General features: G+C 38.8%; 1 protein-coding gene across 1 annotated transcript; it reads left to right on the forward strand.

Moving 5' to 3' along the window:
• Positions 1–242: 242 nt before the first annotated feature.
• LOC6562854 (mediator of RNA polymerase II transcription subunit 15a) lies at positions 243–22329 on the forward strand. Its single transcript, XM_001988351.2, has 5 exons — positions 243–349; positions 18107–20971; positions 21034–21171; positions 21247–21454; positions 21516–22329. The coding sequence occupies exons 1-5, from the start codon at positions 251–253 to the stop codon at positions 21824–21826; spliced, it is 3621 nt and encodes a 1206-aa protein (XP_001988387.1). The 5' UTR covers positions 243–250; the 3' UTR covers positions 21827–22329.
• The last annotated feature ends 161 nt before the right edge of the window (positions 22330–22490 follow it).

Genomic DNA, 22490 nt, shown 5'->3' on the forward strand with positions numbered 1-22490 from the left:
CGCTAGCAAAAGTTTATTCCAGCTGAGTGTTTCTCGCATTTTTGACATTTCTCGCGCGCCAATTGGGAATTTTTGAATTTCCATTCGCTACGTTTCTGACGTGTTTTGTTTTTAATAATAAAAAAAAATTATATATATATAGTGCAACAATATAAAAATAAAATAAATAATTTATATAACAATTGCATATTGTTGCTATAACTAGAGAATAATAACCTAAATAAATATTGAATTGGGCTTTGTGTGAATCATGCGAATTTTGTTGGCACTTTGGGGCACTCTGTGCTTATGGCTGGTCTCGGCAAATGCGCAGGGATTTATTCCACCCAATGCAGGAATACATAACGGCGTAAGTTTAACATTTATCCATATCAATAAACCAACTGAAACTATTTAGAAAAAGTTAACTTCATTTTTTCTGTAACTGAATGCATATAATAATAAATGATATATTAAAAATATAAAGAATTATCGATAGTCTTTTTTTATTCATTTTATTTGTATATTGTAAATCATTACCTCTCTTTCAAAAAAAAAAAAATAAGACCAAGTTAAAGTTAAATCAGGTGTTCCAGATATTCACAGACAATGTATACAAAAGGCTTAGTCACAAAACATAACCCAAATTTGTGCCAAAGACTTATGAAAGAAAACAAAAATTGATCACTCAATTTGCATTTCCATTGAATGTTATGCAAATATTTGTTGTTGAATCTAGTTGTGAATTTTTATTTTAACCCATTTCAATTTTAGACCACAAATGCGAATTGACACCATTTCTAAACGCTCGAAGAAAGTTGCTGTATAAAATACAAGCTTGCAACAATTATTTGAAAATACTAGATAATATTTGAAGATACATATGGTAGTCGGATGTCTCATCTATACCCGAACCCATCAAATAAAATTCCACAAATTTTCAAGCAACTGAGTCTTGCATAAGAAATACTATAATCTAGCCTGGTCTCCTGCTTAAACATTCAATTATTCAAAATATTTTCATAAGCATTTTCATATTAATTGTACAAATATGCAACTGAGGCACCTCAATGAACTTTCCCTTTTATATATATATATATATATTGTATATGCATATATATATTTATTTTTTGGAGCTTTGTTTAATGAAGATGCAAAGGAAACGGAGAGTAAAAGCCGTAAAGTCATGACAACGCTTAAAGCCGCAAAAGCAGCAACAACAACTGTGGCAGATAATAAACCTGTTCGCTTGAAATGGTCAATATGAACTCAAAAGAAACAACAACAAAAAAAGAAGATCTACGGATGAGCAAAAGAAACTGCAAGTCGACTGCATATTCACAGTTCTCAAACTATCAGCAAGCTGTTAGGTCACTTCCAATCTGTAATCGAAATACATTTTTCGCAATATATATACATGTATATAAATATATATATGTGTGTATCCCATTAACAAATTACGGGTCTCAACATAAATGAGAGCTATTAGCCATATATGTTGTATACAAAAATCTGTATGGGCCAAGACCCAGCGGTCGCTGATATGACCAGATTATCCCTTGTTGCTGCCTTTGCTGCCGTTGTTGTTGTTGTTGCTGCTATTGTTATGTTTTGATTGTTGGTCAATGTGGCATTTGTGGCATCCGTTGTTATAGTTAGTTTTCACTTTCATGGCCGCAGCCAAACTTGGCAACAGCCGCAACAATTTATGATATTTCCAATTTGGATGTCTTTTTCGCTTTGTACTGTTGTTTTCTTGGAGCTGGCTTTGATTTGCGGATATACTAATGTTTATAATTGGTATTTTTTCCCAACACTTTTGTTGAGACGTTTGTTACATAAGCGCATTTCGATAATGTTTTGACAAAACGCCGTTTTTATATTATTGTGACTAACAAAACAGATATTTCGTATAATTGTGCGAGGATTATCTTTGTCTGAGTAACGCTTAAAGTTTTAAAGGCAAAACACAATTTTTGATTTTGTTTGTGAGAATCGACATTTATTTAATATTGATTAACATTTTTAATGGTTTTTAGCAAAGTATACTGACCACTTTCATGAAATCCAATAGACTATGATTATTTTAATTTATTTTTTAATGATAAATACCTTCACAGAAAATGGAGCTTAAGTTCCTTTCAATATTGATCGTTGACTTGATTTCAGATTAACTTCTATCTTTATTGCAATATATTTGACTATTGATCGTTGACTCTATTCGAGATCATTATTACATTAAATTAGTTCTTAGTTCACAATTTACGCTTGCATTTCATAATAGGGCTTATGTCATAGCAATTGGAATAGCCAATTGCAATTTCAATTTGTTTGGCTAAGCAGCACTTCCTGACCAACACTTTGGCTGCAGCCCCATTAACTTGGCGCTGTCCAATCAAGCGCTTCATCAGCGCCACAATTTCATTCACTTTTCCACGTGCGCCAAACGTTTTCAATTGAAATTGAAATTCGATTTGATTCTCAACTAGCGCACAGCAGCAGCAGCGCAATCAGTTTTGGGCCCGTACAACTAAACACGAATCGAGTTCAAAGTAAAACCAAACAACATCACAGCAAACACTAAGTGTTCAAAAAGGGTGGCACAAACAGATCAGAGAAAGAGAGAGACAGAGAGAGAGAGAGAGAGGGAGAGAGAGAGTGGTGAGAGGAGGGGTAGGACTGTGTAATTGGCTCTGCGTGTGATTAGCGCCCAATTACTTTATTTGTTTCGTAGGCTCCACATTTCGATACAATGTAATCCCATTTGAGTCGAGTCATATTCGATTTGATTCCATTTAATTTAGTGTAGCAGCACCAGTTAACGAGCTTTAAGTGCCAAATCCGACAGACACAATAAGCCATATAAATCGCTGGGCTCATGAGTGTGTTAGCTCGTGTCATCCTGTTACAGTTTGAGATGTGCTGCAAGTGTGGTTGTCAAGCAACTTTCATTTTTCAACATAAATCCATTAACAGTTTGTCACACCACAAAATGAATCTTTCAGATAAATATGCAACCAAAATATTTATAAAGATCTCTCGATTGACCCACTTTCCATGTCAACAACAACGAACCAAAACGAAACGAAACAAAAACCTGCTAGAACGACGGGCCCCTTCAACAAAAATACGCGCAAAAAAATAATAAACAACAAGAACAACTCGAAAGAAAAAAAATATATATAAAATGAAAAGAAATTACAACTTGAAATTCGTACAATAAAGTGCGAGTGGCTGCGGCTGCTGCGGCAACAATAAACAGGTTGAAGGGCTGTCACACAAGTATCTTAAATATACAAAGATACATAAATACGATAAGTATATTTAGGCAGCGCTTCTGAAATGCTTGCTTGTTATTATAGGTTGCCAAATTAAAAGTGAAGCTCATAAGCCTATTACAATCCTAATCGGATACAGTTGACATAGACCCAAATATTTTAGACTCACATTGAAATTATAGATGCGAAATCATGTTGCGACATGGTGTTCACAAACTGCTTGTCATTTAGCAAATATAGAGATTCTGCTGAGAGTAACTATTACAAATATTTATGACACTATCAACTACAGGTTGTATAGATTTTCCTTTATTAAGGCTTGACATAACTCAACTCTCTTGCCATAGCTACTTTAATATTTCTCACAACTATTTCATAATTAATTCATGCATCTTAAAATCGATCGCCATCGACGAAAGTGAAAGCCAAATATTTGATATAGAAGATTCAATAAATATGTATTAAAAATCGAAAATATAAAATTCCAAGAGATGAAAACAAAAGCCAAAAATTGGGACGATAAAAGCCACAAAATAGAGCCCCCAGAAACATGGCGATCCAAATTGGGTGCTGGGCATGTTGGACACTGCTCAGATGATGGGCAACAGATGTTGCGCGGATTGTTGCAATGTCTCCAACAGTTGTTAGTTGTTCGTTGTTGGCTGTCTGATAGTCGGTGGCAATTTCTGTTTACACGACACAAAAAAGCAACTGCAAACGCTACGTGAGTCAATATACAGCAACATTTTATATGCATACATATGAATATATATATACATATATATATATTTGTATATGCATGTACAAAATAAGGCTTAAAATTAAGAAATACCAAATACAAAAGCAAAAAGCAAAATCACATAAAAGAAACTGCAGACGGCGTCAGCCGTTGACTTCCAACTTCGACTTGGTCTTCAACTGTGACCAGTTCCTGTTCGCGGACAAAAGGAAGATGATGATGTGGCTGGAAAATGCTTTTTGTTTTGTTGTTTTGTGTATTGTGTGTTGTGTTTTTCTTGTTTACCAAAAAGTTTGCAATGGGTTGTTGCCTTGTTTCTTGTTGCTGTAATCGCAGGCCGTTGCCGTTGCCGTTGCCTGTGTCTTTGTCTTTGTCGTTGCCACAGCCAACTTATGTCAATAGTCAAAGACAGACGGCAGCAATCTGGTCTGGCACGTTTTTCTCTGCAAACTCTTGGCAAACAACATTGGAAAATTGTGCAAGCCATAAAAGGCAACTCAACAGCTGGACAAAAGGTTAAGGACAATGTCCAGGCCAATATGCAATAGAAATAGTTTGGACAGACTGAGAGGGTGAGAGAGTATGAGATAGTTTAGAAACAATTTGGAGACATAAGTTTGTCTATGAATAAATCATACAAAGGATGCCAAAAATAAGATAGGCCTCGCATAAAAGTCCAATTGATGTTAAGCGAGTTTCAGATTCAGAAAGAACATTTTTATTCTGGCTATTTGAGAAATAGAATTTTCGATGCACGAATATATTTTATGCTATATTTAAAACTCGACAACAGATTGAAATTATATTGAGAAATTTATAAACATATTTTCCACAGAAAACTAAAATAACATAATTATAAATATACATATATATTATATAGAAGACAAAGAAAGTTTATATGTATCTGTCTTGTCTTACTCTGAATACGAATACATTTCTTAATGAATTTTGTTCAATACATATTTGTAAGTCAGTAAAAGTCTGTATCTCTTTCCCACTCTCTATGTATATAAATCTCGATCTCCCTCTTCGCGATTCTCGAACTCTTGCAATACTTTTAATAATTTCTAAACAAATAAAATGACTTCCTCGTTGGCTGTTTCTCAGACCACTCAATTATTAAGTCATTACTATGGTATCTGATGTACATCCCAACCAGTTTTTGTTACGCCCCGATTTATGGTAAAAAATTATACATTTTAAGCAAAAATTTCACATGGCCAGCGGACGGGGCCAGATCATTAATGCTTCTACTTGGCGCATCTTTCGTATACCCGATCGTCGCTGAGAAAAGAAAGTAAAAGGGCTTGCGACATAACTCATCGGTGGTTATTGACAGGGCACACCACTGTGGCGGCTTTTTTGCCCGCCCCTCCTGCTTTTCGCCATCTTCTTTGGCCGATTCGCTGTGTGGCTTAAAACCAAATGAGTTTTGGCAGTTTGTTTTTTGCGAGAGGCTGATGAATGCTGCAATTAGTGCTGCAATGTGCAGTAAATATATCAGAGTGGAATTTTCACCCACCAGCCTCACAGGTAGCAAGCAGCAAGTGTCAACTTCCGCATTACTCATGTAAAACAGGTTTTTATTTGCTGGCATCGCAATTGCAATTGCAATTGCATTGGCTGCATCTTCTCGCCATAACTCAACACAAATATGGCCAAAAAGTCAAACGATCCTCGTCGTCGGTCACGTAAGCGTTCGACCAAGCCCACAGACCCAGACGAAGTCGACGAATGCTGCTGCGGCAGCTCCTCGTGCCATGCAGCAACTGGGCAAACCAACTGGTTGCAGTTGCACTTTCGTTTTTGTTTTTCGCTGGGTGAAAATGAAGAAGCGTTTGTTCGTTGCTGCTGCTGCCGCTGTTGCTGCTGCTGCTGCGAGAGAGTTCCAAAACAAGATTCAAAGATCTGGCTGGGTTGGTTGGCCTGCCTGGAAGATGTTGCAAGCCAGCAAGTTGCATAATTTGTGTTGTTTTTCTACAACTGCCTCACAGGCAGTTAGTTGTCGCTGCTGTTGTTGTTGTTGTTGCTGGTGGGAGTCGAAATTGTTATGGCAAAGTGCTTTTAAAAGCTTGTCCATTGATTTGCACTTTAAATTTGTTTTGAGCGAAAAATGCGCGAAGAATTTATTTAATGACATTTTTGTGGTTTGCAGCATAAAAAATGTATGTAAAATGTTTGAAAATTAATTTAAAAATGAGAAAGACAGATAAATATTAATCTTTATTGAAATATTTACATGCACATCAAATATTAAGGCTATTTCATTACAATTGAGATTGAGAGTATATTAAACTTTTTAAATAACTCTGATTACTTAAAATATTTATTATTATTTTTATTTGCCCACTTCAATGCTTTATATGAAAAAGCTTTCGTTTTTTAAATTAGGCAAAATTATTGATCGACAGCAATTGAGGTAATTGAATCAATCTAGACAGATTAGAAAGGTGAAAGGTTAATTGAAAAATTAGTCAATTAATGGATTTTGCATGTTTGCAGAACTTATCAATATGTATTAATATTACTTAAGCAAATCCTATGGCAATTGCTTGCAAATTTCTACACAAAAAATATGTTTGCTTTTTGCTAATTTTCTCCTGATGAAATCGAAAGCAAAACTGATATTTTGGCTTGCATGCTCAGCTGATGCACTTAAGTGCACAAAAACATAGCAAAACAAATTAAAATGTGTTATTTGCAACAAAAAGCGGCAAACTGTACAAACTGCTGGCGCACAGACGTTGCAAGAAGCCAACAGGGAATGGGCATGGAATGGTATTAACAAAACACAAATGCCAGTCAAAAACTTCTGCGGCGCACAAAATCAGCGAAGCTTGCGAAAAGTGTTTTTTTTTTTCTTCAAGCTGAAAACTGAAAGTGGCAGCCACTGAGGCTGCTGCAGCTGGAGTTGGAGCTGAAGTTGGAGCTCAAGTTGGAGCTGAAGTTAGAGCTGCTGTCAGGGCCTACAATTGGTCTTTTGGTGGCCATAATCTGTTGGCCGCACTCTAGTGTGAAGTGGGTTACAGTTGGCAGGGGATACATGGGAGGCAATCGCCAAATACCAGCGGCATTTGCGGGAGCTTTGACTTCTGCGTCGGCGTAGCCGTGAAACATGCGCTCAAGAAATGCGCCAAGTGCCAAATATAAAACACTCTTACATCACAGCTAAATAAATATGATAATATGTACTTATGCACAATCGCAAGGCAGCGAAAGTAACTTATACTTAGAGTGGACAGTTGTTGTGCAAAGTCTATCCAAGTTAGAAGTGATGTAAGAGTAGACAGGCAAGTCTTGTTTTAAAGCAATATGAAAACACTTAAATAAAACGACTGAGAACGCCGACCAAAGAATAATATCAAGTTGTTCAAACCTTTTTACCGATGCATTTAATTTACTTTACTCAAAAACACCTCGTAATAAGCCGATAGTCGAGTAAAATGTTCAAGAATGCCGCGTAAGAAAAATTCTGAGAACAAACACGCGACTCACGCAGAGTAGATATGGGTTAGATTAGCAAAGGTTAGTTTATGTTAGGTTAAAATAGGTTAGGTTAGGTTAGGTTACGTTAGGTTATGTACGGTAAACCAGCCTCACTAAGGGCAGCACTCCGTTTTCCTGACGCTGGTTGGAACAATCAACTAGTGACTCTCATTAAAAAATGTTTATATACGCTAAGCAGTAGTTAAGGCAAAGTAGCTGTTGAGGACATTGAAGCCACCCACAGTCATAAAACAATTTTACCACAGATGCACATTTTACCACTCATGTTTTTCAGGTGAAACAACATCTCTAACAGCCATTCTGTCAATCATAACAGACAATTTGTTAACTGCAACGCTAAAAAGTTTGCATTTAAGCTGAGACCCATTCGGGTTAGTAACCGCCGAACAATGGTCAGTCAGTTTCTAGTCTGACAGTTGACTGCGATGACAACTCGTCTCGTGGGGGTAATTGTTAAAAATTGTCACGAACTAAAAACGCGAAAGTTTACTGACTCCAGAGCTTAGAGCTTAGGCTTTGACTTGTACGGTGCATTCACAGTGACTGTGGTCAGGCCACTTAGGGTGTAAGGGGTTAACTAAAGCCGAGACCTCTACAATATAATTTGCATGTCGCGACGGCTCTTAACAACGCTTCTCGGAAAAAAAAGGGACGCAAGTGCAGAGTTTGCGTGACCAACAAGCAAAGACAAAAACAATAGAAGCAACAATGAAAGCAACAACTTTGTATGGGTATACTAGAAGCAATATTAGTAAGCGACTGTCGATATAATCTGGAAATTACCTAATTGTTGAGCTTTGCCCAATATAGTTAAAAAAAGAACTTCTCTTTTTCGTGTGAGCAGATTTCGAATTTCCGTTGAGCACTGCTAACCTATAAATTATAAATTCCTGTTGAAAAAAAAAAACAAACGAAAAATGTTGCACACAAAAGTTTTCATTTCATTGGCAAACAATGGCACCGCAACAATTGACACAGAGCCACTCGAGGTGGCAGGGTATGGCGGGAATGAGCCTGGTTGTTGGTCTGGAAATTGAATTGCATGTCTAGATGTCTTCAAGTCAAAACTTGGCTGACGCAAATGCTAGTGTATAATTAATTCATTTACAATGAAATTTCAAGAAAGATCTTAAGCGTAAAGTTGCAATTCGGTGTTTGCGTTGAGGTTTTGGCTGAGCGAATGGAATGTTGAAGGAAAAGTTGAGATGCAGTCAGTGACTCTTGAGTACAGCTAACTACTAAGATAATTTAATCATTAAAATAAATATAATTATGAAACTAATTGTTTGGATAGCAGTAAAAAATAAAATCGATTTAAAAACTAGCACAAACCTCATACAGTAACCAAGACTTGGGATTTATTATGGAAGTATATGTTTTATGTATTGTGTATTAGATGGTTTCTGCAGAACCTGCAAAGAGAAGGAAGATGAATAATATCCATCTTCATCTGCTCCTGTCAGTGAGAGATAATCATCCCTTTATGGGGAATCCCTTTATTTTGCCGACCTATCTCAACGAAAATTGGACCAACCCAAATTGCGAAATTTATTCACGCATCCGGTTCGTCGCATCCGTCATCTGACTTCGTTGTTTGATACTATAATCTCCCAAAGCCATCAGATATTTCAATGCGTGTTTGACACTGATATACGCAAAATCTCCCACAAATCTTTTGGCGTAGTCATGTCTTTAATTGACTATTTAGCTTTCGAGGCATTTGAAAAGCTGACAAAGGTCAAGTTGGCAACTCATCTGAATAAATATTTGTGCTCTAGGTATAGAGCACAATATGTCGGCTTATATCTGACCCATATTCAATGGACGTGGCGTCGATTGCAATTGAACGCCTCAATTGAAGTGACAGCCCGTGAAATGAGTGGATAAATAATCAACATTGAATGGCTTTGAATAGAAAAGTAAATACGCATTGCGAGTGCGAGTGTGAGTACTGTATGAACTATGCTTTTTTCGGGTTTTTTCTTCAAGCTATTCAAGTCGCAGAAAAATTGCACAAAAACTAAAACAGAAAAACCAAAACAAAAACAAAAACAACAACAAAAACAAAAACAAAAATAATGAAAGAGGTCCAAGATAAATGCGCTGAATTAGACAAAAGGCATAAATTTTGGATGAGCGTGGCGCGGCTATAGTTTAAGGCGTTTGGGCGTGGATCGCTCGTCAATGGAACTATATATTTAAGGTTACGAAATTTGAATGTCGAGAGCTGCCAGATGAATGCATATCTGAACGCTGAGTTGTGCAAGACAGCGCAATGAAAACGTAATTGTCGACGATTCTCTAAAAGTGATGTTGGCCAAAATCGAATGGCTTTGTTGGCCGGACTCGAAGCCAATGTACATCAGCAAAGTAAGGCAAATAAATCTTGGCCAGCGGGCCGTTGTGGGCGCCAAATAAAATACAACAGCAACTGAAGCTGCACAATATACGAGATACAAGATACTAACAACACCAAGATACATAGATACATACGTTTATATAGCTCTATGTATGTGGCTGGTCACGCAAAGACGCATACTGAGTGCGCCAAATTTATTGAATTGGAAAGTAAAATTGCAGTTATCTTTTATATTTCTATTTAAATTTATTTCTACAAATATGCTTTATGGATTTAATGTGCATTCAACACGCAATTTGCCTGCAATAATTATGGTATTTTTTTAAAGGTTATTATTATCTATTATTATAAATGTTTTAAGACTCTATTTATGGGCTGTTGACTTGCAGATTGAAAGTGTGTTGTATCTTTTTGACGTTCAAATTGATATCTTCGCTTGTTTTGGCATTAAGCTGCTAGTTTTATAATATTTTAATAGCTTTATCAACCAAAAAAATACATTTTTTTACATTTAATCTGTGCAGATTTCTGCTTCCATCAGGTAGCTTAAACAGGGTCCGTATTTTTAAGATCTTCTCTCTTCAACTTTTCTTCGTCCGTCAGTCAATATAATATTCTTTATTTTGAAGCCGATTTTTATCTTTTTGTATGTTTTACTTTCTTCTACGTATTTTCTGCAGTAATTGATTCTTATTAACTCTCGACATTTTTTATGAAATTTCTTTTGTCTTGAAATCAAGCTTCTTTTAAATCATAATCTCTTTATGATTGAATTTCCTTTAGAAATTTCTTTACACCACCCTCGAAACTTTCTAATAACTTGCTCTTTTAAAGTGTTTCCAATTCGCTTCCCCTTTGCTTCCTTTAATCTCTCTTTCACTCTTTAATACTTTCTTTCAAAGTTTTCTTCACAGCTTAGTTAATCGCACATTCAAAAATAAACAACACACAAAGCACAAGCACAAGCAGAACCATAAGAAAAACAATTCCAATTAGCTCTATGAACATTTAAATTAACTGGCGTATAAACCTCGATATTCGCATGCAACTTGAAGACTTACCGAAAAGTGGGTTTATTTAAATTGCAATTGCGAGCACTGAGCACTAAAAGTCGACTAAGCAGCGCCGCTAATGATGCCATAAATCTTTTGTGGCTCGTAAAAAGTGTCAGGCTGTGTCAAATTAGGCATGCCACATGAGATTAGGTAGCAACCACACAAGCTAGCCGCCTGACAGCTTCACTGTAGGTGTTGCTAGGAAGCGGCCTGTCTACCTTTTGGCCATTGCCATATTAGCCCAATTCAAGTTAATTTACATGCTTTACATTCCACTGATCAAAATATCTGTGCAACAAATTTGCTGCCTGTTTGCATATGTTGAAGTTTCTGATTGCGTTAATTGCTGTGACTGTAGTTTTTTCTTGCCACAGGCAACACTTACGCAATCCAACTGCGAGTTGCGCCACACATCTCGCATCTCCGAGATGCAAAATTCGTAATGATCCAACAAACGCAGCAGCTGTGAGCTAAACAGAAGCCGCCTCGACAGCCGCCAATGCAGGTTAATCATCATTTTCCATGCTTTTGATGTGGTATCTTTGCGCAGTTTGCAGTTTGCAGTTTCAAGTTGGTGGCTTAACTTTTGCATACACACAGAAAAACTGCAATGTATAAATAATTATTGTTTAAAATGTATTGTTTAAAAATGTCTTTCGCTGCTTTCGAGTTTTTTGTTTAAATTGTTTTCATAACATTAGAAATCACATTGAAAATCAAGTTCATCAATTAAATAACTTTAGATTCGAAAAATATACTTTATATTTCCATATTTAAGATTTTAAAGCCTTCTTTTTCAAAGGCTTTAAATCAAATCAATCAAATTATCTGAATTTATTTAACATATTAAGTCTCAATTTGAACAACTTGTTAACACTCAATTCCTTCTGTTGCATTCTGCTTAATTGCTTACAGAGCCGAAAAAAATCTAATTTTTTCACTTGTTATTACCCACAATTGACAACAACAATAACAAGAAGACAAATCGTGCTAATTTATAAACAGTTTTACGAACATTTTCCAACAGCCGCGCCGCGGACAGACAGACGGACTGACGTCAGTACCCGCGATAATATCAGCAAAACTTTTGACCAAGTTTCTTTTTCAAAGCGTTGGTTAAATAACATTTGCTGTTGTTGTTGTGCTTTTTTTATATGTTTTTTTCTTTTTTATTTTTTGGCTGGACTTGTTATTGTTGTGCTTGCAATTGTTTCACTTGCTGGCGGCAATTCATTGTTGTTATTTTTGTTGTTGTTGTGTTTTGGGTGGCTTCTTTCGCTTTCATGTGACCGGTTCGCTTGCCGCATGCCTTAACTGGACGCGATTGTAGGTGTTGCCACAAGGCATTTTTGCTGCGGCTGCTTCTTCTTGTTTTAGCCAGAAAAAAAATTTCAGTTAATTACACAATTTTATGTAAATTTCTCTTTCAGTTGTTGCTATCGCTGTAGCGCTGCTGGTGCTGTGCATTCTTTTTGTGTGGCCACGAATTAATTACTTATTTGCGTAGAGCGCACAACTATTTTGTAGGCAATTAAAATGCCTTTAGTTATGGGTGCCTTTTGTTTGGATTTTAGTTATTTGTTTTTTTTTTTATTTTTGGGCTCGAATTTGCTAACTGCAGTCATTTGTCGATACAAAAGTGAAAGGCCAATTGCCAAATGCTCAGATATTGACCAACAATGACAACAACAGCAAGCATAACAAAACCCCTTAACAAACATCAAATGATTATGTTGCACATTTAAAGCCATGTGGCAACGGCAAAAAAAAGGCGGCCGCATCGTGGCCAACCAGTTCTCTTTGCCAATTGACAACAATCCCAACTGTCATCGTTCTTTGTAGACACCAATTTAAATGCATATTCATTGCAGCTTCAATCCCAACGATGTGGGCACGATCTGTGAGCTGTCGAAGCCTGAGTTTAACGATCTGCGATAAGCCTTGCACTATTTACGAGTCAACCCATTTTAATTCACACAATTCAAAATTGCAACATGATCGATGTGATCAATGTGAAGTCGAACGACCAAAAAAATATATTCAATGCAGATTTCAGTTATTGCATCACAAACGTTGTTAAATCGCTTAAAGGTTTTGTGGGATTTTGCAGATTTTGATTACTCAAGCGTAAAATCAAAAAGAAACACTTTTAATAATATGAATATGAGAATGAAAAGTAAACGAATAATGTATGTATATATCTCAGGGAGTTAATGTGAGAGCATTAGACATATATTTAGTATAATTGAATGGCTTAGATTTAATGAATGGAGAGCTGTCAGAATTTAATAACAATTTGTATAAAATACCTTTAGCTTATATATATACATTGGAATAATCCATTGCTCTGTACATTTAAATTCATAAAATCTATACTATATACGAGTACATATATAGGCAAAATTCTTTAACCCCAAATAAAAGTTAGTCAGTACAAAATTTGAGTAATAAATCTACTGGCGATCAACCAGTTTATATTGCTCGCTATTCAGTTGCTGTGAGGCTATGAATTAATATTGACATAACTCTCCAGGGAGTCAACGTTAGAGCATGAGAAATATATTCAGACATATTGCATAGCCTAGATTCAATAATTGTTTAGTTGCTGCTAAGCGCTGCTGTAACCAACAACATTTTAAATTTATGTCTAGAATCTAACAACCAGAATTGAGCGCTGCCAATTAGCACATAACAAGATGTGATCTGTCTACATAAGAAACGCTCATTAATCATGTCCAAAATAGAAATCGGTTCTAACTCTGGACATGTGCATCTGTAGATTATGCAACATGTCCACCGGCACCCAAAAACAAAAACTCAATCAAAAATACGCTCGAGGCAGCTGAAAGAACCTTGAAACTCCACGAATGACCGAAAATGCAGGCGTCCTACAAAAGAAACTCAAACAACAAAAAGACATATAGCAACTAACTAGACAAGTCAAGAGCCGGTAGTAAAAAATACAACATAAAAAAATACAAGAAGCAGAAAATCAACAAGAGGGCAAATACACCAAACTTTGTTGCACTGGAGAGGGAGGGGAAGCAAGTGGGTGCTGCGACAGGAAATACGAAAGGCAGTGGGAAACGAGGCCACTTGGCCAGTCGCAGAGTTTTTCGTTGCCAATGGCCACATTGACGTTGCAACTGAAGTTTGTTAAGACGTATCCGTAAGATACACAAACACTCGTGGCCGATTGCGCAACATGGTTAGCTCAACGATTTGAAGAATTTATGGCCAAGAGCACTTGGATAACTCTTAATTAACTAAAACGAGCACAACTGCTGAGTGCTACGAGCGATACGATGAGCGTGCTTCTTTCTCACTTTTTGATCCATTATATTCTGATTAACATAAGCCACACAAACACTGCAAATCACTTTCACTCAAAAGCCACGAGTCAGAAAAATAAAATAAAAGCGAAACGAAACGAAAAGAAATTTCAGATTTCAATTTTGAGATTTCGCTTTCGTTTGGAGCTGATCTGGCGAAGCCTAAAAATACATTTTGCTCATGTGTGGTGTGATGTGAAATCAATTATGACTTATTAACAAATTAGTGAGACAGCTAAAGCGTCGTGTAACTAACAGTTATAACATCACATCATATATCAACGCCCCAATGCCAAAATATCAACAAAAAAATCTTATGGCCAAGTGAAAAATGTATTTTTTGTTTTCACTTCTTTTTCTACTTACATGTTTCTATCTCATTTTTGATCTTCATTCATTAGCATAATGCTTATTTGATTTGACAGCCCAAATATCCAAAGTAACATACAATTTGGACGAGGTTTTTGGGCCACTTTTTGTTGAGTTTCTTTGTTGTCCAAATATGAAGTAATTTATAGACTCGACTTATTTGTGGCGTATTAAGCAGTTTTTATCGAGCCATAATAAAAAGTGATCTGCTGTTAAAGCTGTTGAGGAAAAGTGAAGTTATGAAAGTTAACTTTTTATGCGTTAATCGAATCTTTTTTGTTGACCTTCACACGAACCAGAGCTCTGAAAAGCGAATCCATTTATCTATGAGTTACAGTTGAGCAGACATAAATATATTAATCAAAAGTTAACAATCGAGTTCACATTCCGTTAATACAAATCAGTTATTTAAAAGCAACGCTAATTTTCTATTTATAATTTGTGTACACATCAATTTACAAATAGAAAGAAATTAACTGATACACATAAAGATTATCGTCCAACTTTAATTGACACACATAAAAATATCTTCATAAATGGCAAATAATTTATATATATATATATATCAAGACCATCGTCGAATTCATTCGACCTCATGAAAACCACAACTGCCAATCAATAAAACCAATTTCACTCAGCAGTAGCGAAAAAATAGAGACAATCAAAAATCTAATGATTAATTGCCTTTAGTTGTGTGCATGGCCACCGTTTTGGTTTGGTTTTTTTCTGATCTGTCGCTCAGTTTCGATTGAACGGCAACTCTCAAATTGTCAAACCATTGACACCTTCAATCACACAAACACAACCCACAACATGTGGAAGCCGCTAATGTGTGTCTCGTGTTGGCATGTGACAACCACAACCACAACTACAAAGCGACAAAATGCACCTGCCACGATTATAAACTGGGCGCATGCGTAGCACCCAGCCCAGGGGATTGGCATTTACAGCGAGAAAGAAAAGCAGACAATAGAAATGAAAGTGTTTTGCATGTACATACGCACATACTTACATACATAGGTAAATACATACACACATACCCACAGAGGCCCAGGTGTGAAATTAACACGTTCGAAACGTTCCAGCCATGATAAACAATGTTTGTGTATGACGCAAAACGATGGAACCCTTTTCGGCTGGAGTTCACTGACTGCTGAAACTGGGAACAGCAGCGGGCCTCTTGGGATGTTGTGAAGCTGAAGCTGAAGCTGAAGCTGATTACCTGTGCCAATGCTTATGGGCACTTGATTGATGATTGATTGATGTTTTCACCAGCTGCGCAATTTGTCAAAAAAACAACAGCAAATTGCGGAGGGAAACTTTATGTCGAAAGCCAAAGAAAACCTTAAAAAGAAATCTTTTATGTGAAAAATATTTGTTGCTAGAAGAAGATGCTTATGTCATTGAACGCTGACCTATAAGGTCTTGAACTTACTTGCACTATAAAAGATTCCATAACTACATTTGAACGATATCCAAAGATGTTTCTTATGCGCGTTTATTAAAAGAAATAATGATTTATTTTATGCTTAATCAATTTTAGGGAAAAGTGCCAAGCTAAAGTGCTAAACATTTTGCACACAAATAATTCTAAATCCAGTTAAAGTTATTTATAGAACTTACACCAACAAATTGAGAACTTACAGCAACCAGCTCTTTGGCTTCCTTTACAAATTAAAGAAGCAAACCCAAAAAACCGCAGGAGATACAACAATTATGTTGGCAGTTGCATAAGCTGAGGATTGAATGGCAGGTTTGACAGCAGCACTGATGATGAGCATCATCATTAGCACTAACAACATAATTGCAATGTGAAAAGAAAAAGCTATAGATACAGAGTGGAAAAGAGGAGAGGGCAAGGGGGAGAAGTGCGACTGACGGACTGATATTTGAAAAAGCCATAAGATTTATACGCTAGCCAACTAAATTATGCATGATGCTAAGCATTAAATCCATACCCTCTCCCATAACCTCTGCCCCTCGCTGCTCATCTTCTTTCTTTTCGATGGACAGCCGCGTTGAGTAACTGCTGTTAAACATTTTTTTTGTTTACTTCGTTTTGTTTGGTAGTTGTTGTTGCTGTAGTTGTCTTTCTGCGTTTTGTCTTGTCTTGTCTTGTCTTGTATCTCTTTGTTTCACTGCAGCTAGATGCGTATGTAATGCGTATGACAAGCAGTTTGCGACTTACCACAGATTGTATAAGCAGCGTGAAAGAAAGATCCCAGGCGAACACCATTTACAATTGCAATTGAAAAGGCAAAAGGTATTTCGCCTATTGCAACAGCATTTCAATAAGCAAACAGCGCGAGTCGCTTGCCAAGCAATGTCTCAATTCATCAAAGAAGCAAAGATATGATGATCATTGTGATTCCTCTGGAAAACGGTATTTTCAGAGCACACTTTTTTATCTTGGTTCTTTGGCGCGTTGATAGCATATTCACTTGCCACACAACCAAGTTAAATTAATAATATTCACTTTTTACTAATGACATATAAATATTTAGAAATATCACACACAAAATTGATTAAAACAACCTTAAATAAACTAGCCAGTAGTGTTATGCCAATATATACAAATATATATCTTATAAAATTAATTAATAAACACAAACTGAGTATCTAAATGTGTAGGAATGTGTACATAAGCGTGGTCAACAGGTAACGAGCAGCGTTAAATTTTGTTTAATCGGTAAAATTAAGTGAACCATCTTTCTTTGGTATACTTTGCGTTTCGCATTTAAAATTTTGCTTCGGAAGACAATTTTAATTGCTTTTTTTTACAAGCTTGTTTAGCGTGTGGGGATTTGTACGCTTTCTTCTGATATGCATGCACATCATACGGATATTTATATATTTGTATGTATGTTTGTGAAACAGAAAATAAAAGACAACATAAACTTGTCAATTTTAGAGCAACACAGTGACGTCACTAGCTCTCACTCTCAATTGGCATTTGTTTTGTATGTGCTGCAAGTGGTATAAATTTTGCACAAGTTCAAGATCTCGACTGGTTTTTAGCCCACTTTGCCATTTTCATAGACTTCCACTTGGTGCAACAGCCGCAAAGGACCCCTGCAACTACGCACAAATCTTGTTGTTGCCATCTAAAATGGAGCAAACATAAAAACTGGTTCATGTTGCGCCAAGTGGTCAACGGGGGAAAGGGAAACTGTTGATCAGTCAATGGCAAATTTTCTGTGCCAGTTTTCGATGATAAATCTGGTTTTCGCTACGAATTAGTGTCAACTGCGAATGATGCAATCAAAACATAATTCCGTTTTGCAACCTCATTTAAAAATAATACAAAAGAAATGTAATTTTTTATGCTCCTTTCCCACAAATTTAAAACTCTTCAATCAGTCTCTTTTCAATTTTATTGATTTGCATCTTATTACAGCTCTACAAAAAACTCCAAATAATAAAATGTGTTATAATAAAATGTTGACCTTTACTGATAATAGCTTTCCCCTCACCTTTTCCACTTACAGCGACCGCTGCCGTTTCCCAATTCGCATCGCCGTCAACTAAATCTGCAGCAATATAATCATCAGAATTTCGTTCAAGCCGGCGTCGAGCTGCCCATTCCACCTTTGCATCAACAGCCGCAACGCCAGCATCACCCACACCAGCAACCACATCAGCAGCATCATCATCAGTCTCAGCAACATCATCATCAGCAGCAACACCACCAGCAGCAGCAACATCGCTTTGGCTCATTCCCGCAGCAACAGAAGCATCAACAGCCGCAGCAACAACAACAACAACAGCCATTGGCACACAACAATCAGCAGTTCCAGCGCTCCACCCAAAATCAATTGCAGACTGCACCACAATATCCACAGCCACCACAGCAGCAGCAACAGTTGCCCACGTCGGCTAGCAATCTTGATTTGCATCATCAGAACTTCTTGGACTTGCGCAACTTTGCTGGCTCACAGCAGTTGCCGCAGCGCCAACGCCAACAATCCACTGCCTTTCCGGCTCAGACCTATCAGCAACAGCAGCAGCAGCAACAGCAACAATTGCCACAGCAGCAGCAACAACAATTTGGATACCAGCAGCCGCAGCATTTTGGGCAGCAGGCGACACAAAAGTTGCCCAGCCAGGCTGCTGTGCCCACCTTTCAGACCATACAACAACCGCAGCAGCAACAGCCGCAATTGAACTATCAGCAACAGTCACTTGCGGCACAGCAGCAGCAGCAGCAGCCACAATTGCCAGTAGGACAACAGCAGCAGCAATATCAGCTCACTCCTCAGCTAGGCTTGCCACTGCCCTCAAACTTTAATAATTTACAATCGACTGCTTTTCCACTGCAGCAGCAGCAACATCAACAGCAACAGCAATATCCCCAACAGCAGCAGCAACAGCAACAGCAACATCAGTTCATCAACAATGCACCACCACCGCAGGCAGCGGATCAGGAATACAAACAGAAGCTGATACAGAAACACGAGCAGTTTGTGGCCAAGCAGTATGAGAAGTCGCAGCACAAGGTGCGTCAGCAGCACGAGGAGTTCGTTGCCAAGCAGCATGCGATCAAGCAGCATGTGCTGCCCACAATTATTACCCAGCACAACAACTATGCACCACAGCCACAGTTTGTGCAACCGCCACGGGGTCGTCCAGTTGCTCATCCCACGGATTACAATCAATTCAGTAATGCTCTCCAGCAATATTACAAGGAGCATCCAACAACAACAACAACCACAACGACAACAACAACCACTGAGGCCAGCACCACGCCCAAAAAGAACATCTACTCGCAGGTCAAAGCGGAGCTGGGCAAATATGGCACTCAGAAGTTGGGCGGCAAGAAACCCGTTAAGACAATTGCACGCGAGGATTTGCTGAAGCAGCTGAAGGCAGCGCTGTCGGAGGCCCCACAGCAGCCCTTAAATGGCAACAAGACTTACGATGAAATGGATCTGCTGCTGCCCAATGGACAACGTGTGCAGGTCATACGCACAACGGATCCAAATCTCGTCAAGGGACAACAGGCTTACTCGCAGGATCAGCTGCAGGCGCTGCTCGCCCAGCAGGCTTTGGGCGCCGACGGCAAACTCAGCCTCAGCGATGTGGCGCCCAGCAACAGCAAGGATCTGGTGCTGCCCGGCGGCGGCAAAGTGCAAATCCTGCGCTCACCCGATCCACTGGAATCCGACACGTTGCCCACTCAGGCACTGCCTGGCGGCGTCGATCTATCCAGTCTGGCTGCTCTCTATGGTGGCAATGCAGGCGATATACAGGGTGTTAGTAATGGTGCCAATAGCATTGCCAGTTCCGCTGTGATCACCTCCGACTCTGATAGTCCACCCACCCTGGAGGAGCTGGCCAAACGCGGCCTCATTCCCGATGGCTATGAGATCGAAGGATTGAGCTCCGACTCCGCGAAGACCACGGAAGCACCGCCACCACCCAAAAAGAAGGCCACCTATGTCTATCTCGAGGAGCAGGCCGATGGCAGCTTCAAGATTCAGGGCGTCAAAGCTAACGGTGAGAAGGAGACTAAACAAACTGGCGCCGAGGTCGAGAGCATTCTGGAGCGCATACGCAGCGGAGAGATTAAACTTCCACCTTCCGTCTATCGCCTGACCTTGCCCAACGATGAAGTTGTTGAGATCAAGAGCGGCAAAATCATACAAACCACCACAACGCGGCCACCACCCACCACTACTACCACGATAAGAACTACAACCACCACAACGCCAATACCGTTTGTCTCGCGCAACACGCCAAGCAATCATCGCCAGTACCATCCGTCACGCACCTCCACCAGCAGTCCCAACCCCACAACCACCATATTCACACCCAGCACCACCAGTGCGCCCTACACGCCCCGCTTCACAGCTATCTACGAGAGTAGCAGCAGCCCAGCCAGTGCCGTGTCAACCGCCAGCTTGATCCGCACCACAGCTACTCCTGTTTACCACGCCTCGCCCGTAACCCAGTCCCCGTATATTGGAGGCATCTCCACGCATCTGCCTATTGTGACAGAGCGTCTGTCAGAGATTACATACACGCCGGACATACTGCTGCCCCCGACTCCTCCTGCTCAGTATGCGGACGCCTTAGTGCAGGAGACGGAGAATACTGAGAAGGCAGCATCAACGGGCGGCGTCTCGGTGCTGTCCAATCCCAGTGAGGATCTTCTCCAGATTCTGAAGAGTAATGGACTGTTTGCCATGGCCAAGTATCTGCGTCAGAGTGGTCTGGATAGCATATTAAACGAAACGGGACCGTATACCATCTTTGTGCCTACAGACAAGGCATTCAAGAACCTGCTCGTCCAGCTGGGCGGACCCGAGCGTGCCGAGGAGAAGTTCCAATCGAATCCACGCCTACTCAGTGGAGTAAGTATAATTGTACTAAGCAATCAGGATTTTCCCAGCACTCACTGTTTGTCTATTTGCAGCTGCTGTTGCATCATGTTATTCCCGGTGCCTTTGAGATTGCCACCTTGCAGGACGAGATGACGGGCGTCTCCTTGGCCGGCACCCAGCTGCGCGTCAATCAATACAATATGCACGATCAGGAGTGGAACGATGTCACTGTAAGAGATATAGATATATAATCCCAACTCAACCGAACCGAGTTCTAATCAATATATGCTCTTCATTGTTCCTAGCTTACCACAATTAACGGCGCAATGGTTGTGCTGAATAAGAAGGACATTAAGATACCGCAGGGTGTGGCCCATGCTGTGGATCGGGTGATGTTCCCGCTGCCTGTTGGCGATTTGCTGCAGACCCTGCAATCGGATCGCGAGGGTCGCTTCTCCAACTTCCTGAAGATTCTGTACACCTCGGGCATGTCCGAGAAACTGCAAAGCAAGGGTGAATAAATTTTGAAATTCAATTTAAGCCTTAACTAATATAACTGCAACTGTATCGCCAGGTGTTAAGACATACACAGTGTTCGCACCGGTTGACAAGAGCTTCAGCGAACTGGACTCCGATACACTGGAGAAACTCTACACGGACAAGGAAGCAGCCGAACAGTTTGCCATGAAGCACATTGTGCCTGGTGCACTCTTCTCGGCTGGCATGCGCTTCTATCAGGTGAAGGACTCGTTGTTCACTGGCAAAACGGTTGTGCTGCAAAAGACCTCCGCCGGCAAGATCAAAGTGAATGATGCACAGATGGTCACCTCGAATATACCAGCCACAAATGGTGTCATTCATGCCCTGGACGGAGTGCTGGCGTGAAGATTTTAACATGCGATCGGCCCCACTTTGGGGGGCCTTGTTAATGCAGTTAATGTATTAGTGTATTAAGTTTTTGGTTGCGTCGGCCAATTTTTTTTGGGGGTATCTTTATAATTATATCACAGACGAAGCAAATTGTTAGTGAAATCTTGCCTTAGAAATCGCGATCTAATAGAGAATTGGTGCAAAAGCAACAACAACAATAGCAGCAACAAGAAAAATACAGCAACCAGCAAATGGGAAACGAGAGTAACACAAAGATTGGTGCTTCCATTAATGTTTCTGTACTTTTTTTCTTTCGCTTTCATAAACAGTCATTAAAAATAGAAATAGTTTAATTTAAGTGGAAGAGAAAAAATGAAGATGTGTAAAAAAAGTGTTTAAGAACGATGACAACAGCGAAAATGGAGCTACGTTAAGAATTTTTAATATCTAATTTATTGTTTGGTCATTAAATCCAATCACAAAATTATGTTAATTTAGGATCGTAATTAAGTCGATGCAAAGCGTTATTTGTTTTAAATATTAGAGAAATATAAATAAAATATAAAACATTTATTTCTTTACATATACAAATGTTTCTTGTATTATTTTTATTAGGATTTACGAAAAATATGGGTATCGAAAAATATAAGGAAGTTTGGGGGTGACTGTGCCGGTGGTT

The sequence above is a fragment of the Drosophila grimshawi genome, unplaced genomic scaffold (genome assembly GCF_018153295.1).
Source record: "Drosophila grimshawi isolate 15287-2541.00 unplaced genomic scaffold, ASM1815329v1 contig_1377, whole genome shotgun sequence".
Taxonomy (NCBI): domain Eukaryota; kingdom Metazoa; phylum Arthropoda; class Insecta; order Diptera; family Drosophilidae; genus Drosophila; species Drosophila grimshawi.